At 41.6% G+C, this 5,509-nt stretch overlaps 1 protein-coding gene across 6 annotated transcripts in view; it reads right to left on the minus strand.

Moving 5' to 3' along the window:
• Positions 1-499: 499 nt before the first annotated feature.
• Positions 500-5,509, minus strand: part of CLCN3 (chloride voltage-gated channel 3) — a 91,590-nt gene continuing 86,580 nt past the window's right edge. For 3 of the 6 annotated variants that reach the window (XM_045286879.1, XM_004696116.3, XM_004696117.4), the window contains 2 exons: positions 5,241-5,316; positions 500-3,576 (listed from right to left, as the gene is read on the minus strand). In XM_045286879.1, coding sequence (XP_045142814.1) covers positions 3,418-3,576; positions 5,241-5,316 — 235 coding nt within the window. In that variant the 3' untranslated portion in view covers positions 500-3,417. Of the gene's footprint in view, positions 3,577-3,686; positions 5,317-5,509 lie in introns of those variants that run through there. The other 3 variants (XM_004696118.3, XM_004696119.4, XM_045286880.1) reach the window with 2 other exon arrangements.

A 5,509-nucleotide genomic window follows, 5' to 3' on the forward strand; every position in this document is an offset into this window, starting at 1 on the left:
TCACTTCCTGCTGGCCACCATGCACATCCTGCCCTGAGCCTGGCAGGCACTCTTCTATGGCCCCTGGTGCCCTTCCAATACAGGTGCGACTGAGACTAGCCTGTGGCTATAAGCCCACTGGGCAATGGGTTATCTGTGTGATGAGGCAGCATTAGTGTGGGTGTATTATAAGTCTATTATTATCTCTTTTGAAAAATAAGAGTAAATGAAACTTAGCAGAGAGAGAGGGGCGCGGGGGTGGAGGGGACAGAGATGGCAAGCACGTGACAACTGCCTGGGAGTAGTAGCTCAGAAGAGACAGGACTTGCCCCCAGAGCCAGTGCCCTGAACCATGAGAGAATAAACATCTGTTGCTGAAAGTGTTTCCGCCAGGGTGGCACGAGCCCACTAAGCTGGTTCTCCCCCCCTGACGCTGCTGGTGCCAGGCATATGGGCCCACACGGGAGCAGGAGTAACAGTGGGAGAGCGGTCCATAAATATAATTAAAGGCCAAAACACACATTGTCATAGAGATTTTAATAGACTTTGATTAGCTCATTACAGCAATCCATTTCACTGTAATGATAGGCAGCTTTACTACACTACTATAAGTAAAAACAGATAAATACAGGTTAGGCAATGTCACAGATTAAGTACACTGAGCATTCTTCATGAACCAAATCTGAAAACAATCATGGATGAGAAGATGGCGACACCCATTTTCACAGTACCTTCCTCAACATGGGGAGACAAATAAGGCGCTATACTTAATCATACTGGCCAGTTCATCTGCCAATTGGCCAGGCACATGTTATTTCCGGTGTCTACCATGTCATGGTTGGGTTTAAAAGCAGGCATAGCTCCAGGGATCGGGAACTGCAACAGAGCAGTCATGCCAAAGGGACCAAACGAATGCAGTCAATGTACGTCCCCTCTCGTGTCCCAGCAGTAAGACACACCAGGAATGAAAACCCTATACGCAAGCAGCCAAGTTAGCACTTCAGTACTCACCCTGAACATGTGTGTCTCTAAAGCAGGCTAGCCAGTGGAAAGGGGAGATCAAAACAGGAAATGTGGGGAATGGAGTTGAGTTTATGTATAAAACTGTGTGCATGAAAATGGGTCTCTCCTTTGAAGTCTTGCAGTTTAGGACAAGAATCATATTATCCAGTAGCCAGGCTGGGGAGTTCAGACCTTAGCAGTGCCTAAAACAAAATTAAATGCTCTACTGTAGTGTCAGTGCTGACTCACAGCGATTCTATGTAAGACCTCCAATCTTTACGGCACTGACAGCGTCATTTCTCCCATGGAGCAACCGGTGGGTTTGAACTGCCAACCTGGCAGTTTACAGCCTAATGCCGGCTCACAGCCCCACCAGGCTCCGTTGGCAGTGCCAACCATACTGCAAGCCCACTTAGGCCGGAGGGGTACAGAATTATCACTCGGAAAGGATTTGAGCCTGGATGTCCAAAATGAACTTCAAAGGGGCTATGAGGAAAACAATGTCTGCCAAAGGAATGACAGAATTATAGCAAAATACTGATTTCAAGCAAACAGCACAACGAAAACTGTCAGATTTTTAAAATCTTAGGATTTTTCTCAACTTTCAGTTGTCATTCTAATATTGCTTCACGATCTTATATAAGCTCTTCATGACCTTCATACCTGTATTAAGAACTAGAAAGTGAGGACTCCCTTCCAAAATAGAAGGAAAAAAAGTTAATTTGTTCTTGTGTTTTAGAAAACATCTGTCTGCAAAAAATCCCTTGCTTACCAAAGATGGATAATCAGAGTATTTGGGACAGTTCCTCTGAGTCTATCCCCCTTCCTCGCAGTAAATTAAAAGCACGATAAAAACAGACATGTCACCAAAAAACCACCCCACACTCTTCCGTGTCTTTTCAACCCTGTGCTCAAAAGTGCACACTGTCACCCGCCCTCCGGATGACCGTTCCACCCCCAGATTCCCAGGTTAGATTGTATTGACGTCCAAACTGTTAACCGCTACCTAGTGATTCTATTTTTCCATTTTAAAGGGTTAACATTCTTTAACTTTTGGTTTTAATTTGAAAAGTGACTTGTAGTGTTCCAGGCTTCCCGTTAAGGAGGCATGAACATGGACAGTCAGAGCGAACGCAGGAGCTGGCAGTGAAAGTGCAGAAAAGGTTAATGTGCAGAGTGGAGCGTCCAGAAATAACCACAACTTCACTGTCAACTTTGTTCCTATCTCCATGTTTGTATGTCTGGATTAGTCTATAAAAATCACATTAAGAGGGTAAAATTACTTAATTGAGATATTAACTGATCTGTATTTTATAAATTTTAATCCATAAAAATATAAATAAGAATGGTAAATTTTTTAGGAAAGAAATATACATTTAGTGCAAGTTATGAATTACATTTCTTCTCCAGTGTCAGCAGTAAAACATCTTGAGGAAAGGGTGGGGTGGGGAAGGCTGACTAATTTTAAGGGGAAAAAGTTCCAGTGTCTTTAACATGCAGTTAATACCAGACACAGCTGGACAGAACACGTCCTTCTCTGCCCTGGTCACGCAGCAGCATCTTCTTTCCTTGTGCTGAGCAGCACTTGTCTGTCAGAGTTTCGAAAGTGAAAAACTTGCATAAGACCAGGTCACATTACCCATAAAGTCTGAGATGAAAAATATCAAACCAAACAGCAACAACAAAAACCTGTGTATCCTTAAAAGTCAAGTTCCGTGGTTGATTCTCAGCCGGGCCGGGCGCAAGCTGGGGCATTTCAATCACGCCCTATGAGGTTTGACCAGTTGCACCTGCCTGGCTGTGGAACCTGTGCGATGGTCCAAGCACACGGCGATGGTGCACACTACCTGCTTCATGGCACACGGCACGCTCCCTTCTTGGGGTGGACCTCAGTAAAATCAGTACATCTCAATATGAGAAAGGACTGCTTCCAAAGGGTACACCAGTTTAAGAGGCTTTGTTACAACTCAGGAGAAAGAGAAAGAAATGCTCTTCTGGAATGTAGAAAGGTAATGGTTAACTGTACAATTCATGAGTTCAACAGAACAGTTTGATAAAAAAGGGCAAGACCCTGCAGTCTTACAGATGGCTCAATTCAGAGTAATCCCTCCGGAAACAGGGACTGATAGCGGGTCTTTGCAAGATCAGAGTAACAGGCTAGGTGCTCAAGACCTCCGGTGTCAGCTCCGTGGAGGCTCGGCCTGCACTATCACGGCAAATCGCAGCTGAATGCATCCAGTGCAGAACCAGAGGAATTGATTTGCTGCTCTCAGTGAGGTGGTGAAATGCCTCATTCCTCCTTTCCTTCTCTCTCTCCTGCCCCTCCCCACAAAACTCCTCCATACCACCAGCACTGTTTGCAAACCCTGTTGCAAAGGTCCAGCTTTTACAATTTCTTTTTTTAAGGAGAAAAAAAAAGTAGACGACTCCCTCAGGCTAAAGAGTTGTGCTATTCAACAAATGAACTTCCTCTTCTGTCTCCTCTCTCTCCTCATCTACGGGACTCAGTCGAACATTATGGACGCGGGGTCTTGGTTTGCCGTCTGGGCCATATGACGGAGGATATCTTTTTTTGTTATAATGCCAAGGAGGCGTCTGAAAGGGATAAACAGAAGATTGCTATTAAAATAAAAGGGAAATGGAAAAGAAGCTAAAGCTATAGCTAAATCCTTTTTGTTGACAAGAATAGAGCAAAGCAAGCAGCCTGAGTTTGTATTATCAAAAAATTATTTTATTGGTCAAGATAATAAAATATCCAGCAACCATCATTTGATACCAAAAGTAGTATGGTCACTAATAGTCTGCTGAGGTCGGATAGCTGTGTTAATGCGTACCCAAACAAAAACAAGGGGGAGGGACTGTATGGACAGGAAATGATACTGATCTCGTTTAGGAAGGTAAATCATTTCCGTCACAACAAAAAAGCAGTAAAATATCTGATGACCAAATCCCTTCAGACGTCCACTTTTTATTTTTTTAACCAAAATCAATCATTAAAAAAAAAACCTTAATGATTGCTCAGTTATATGTGGAATCTTCATGAAAACACATACATTCCAAATAAAATGCAAGCCAAAGGGTCACCACAGCAGCTCAAGCCCAAACTTCAGAACACCCAAGAATAAATCTAAAAATTAACTCCTATGTCAAGTAGATTCATCAGTGTTCCCCATTTTTTTTTTTTTACTTTGGCCCCAAAAGATTAAGATACAGCACTTCTCTGAAAGTCTCGGTTGTCAGTGCTCACATTAAACGATAGGTAAACAATCGAGAAGCATTTCTAAAAGATCGCAGGTGAGGCAGAAAGCAGAGTGAATGAGCTGCTAATACATTATTTTGGTTAGTACTTATTAAAAAAGGATGCATGAAACACTTGTGAAATATTAGCATACAACAGGAATACATAATCAGTTGTGTACTTTAGCAAACTGGGACAAGTTGCAACTATATATAGATGACAATTGCTTGGCAGAGTTAAGTTCAGGCATTAATTGCTAAAGCCAGACAGTTTTTATGTTATAAGGTATGATAATTCCAAATTTCCATTTAGTCATGAAAACACTTGGACATAAAGCCAGTAAAAACACATTTGACCACAAATGCTGCTTAGCATCATACAAAGGGCCACACGCGTAATCTAGGTACAATTCTCTAATGAAATGACAGGACACACATTCTTGACTTTGAAGGTATATTGGGGCTAGTAGAAAAAACATGCTATGATCACAAATATATACACAGAAGGCTCTTGGTTAGTGTGATCATTAAAGACTTCTCTGGATTTATTTTTTTAACTGATCAGCAATTCTAACATTGCTGAGATGGTTAAAATCACGAGGTTAGATTTACCATAAGACTACCATAATAAATTAAAGAAACAAAAAAGAAAAAGAGTTTGGGAGGTAGAGGCAGACATGTTTAACTAGTCAAGCATCTTCGGAGATGGGTGTACCCGCGAAGGTAGACAGATTTGTCCGTTTAAGAATGCCCAATGATATCTGACTCATTCAACTACGAAGCTATTTACAGTTCTTAAAGCCTAACTAAAGATCGTGCTTACTTTCTATGAATGGGATTTTATACATAAACTAAATTTAGTTTACAGACACATTATCAGACACAAATGTAATTGGCTGCATAGTAGGGTTGTTTGTTTGTTTGTTCAGTAGGTGGACGGGAAAGCGCACTGAACAGTTCACAAGTGTCATGCGTCCTGACTTGGACGGTGTCTACTGAGGAGATCTGACAGATCTAATCACCAGGGGCTCCACGTGCTGCTTGAGTTGCTCGAGATGCTCTAATATGTTCTTCTTTGTGATGATCCCCAAGACAATCCTGAAACAGACCATGTTATGCTAATAACTGTGAGAAATTAAATAAAAAGCGGTTCCAATCATAATGATAAAGAATGAGAAAAAAAATTAAACCATAAACTATAAGAATGCGTTTTAATGTACTTTAGCAAATAAAATACAAAACTAAACAAAAATGACTTGAATCCTTGGGTTCCGTTTGCATAAATCCTACT

The sequence above is a fragment of the Echinops telfairi genome, unplaced genomic scaffold, assembly GCF_000313985.2.
Source record: "Echinops telfairi isolate 266 unplaced genomic scaffold, ASM31398v2 ScPeMD7_9;HRSCAF=40, whole genome shotgun sequence".
Classification (NCBI taxonomy): Eukaryota; Metazoa; Chordata; class Mammalia; order Afrosoricida; family Tenrecidae; genus Echinops; species Echinops telfairi.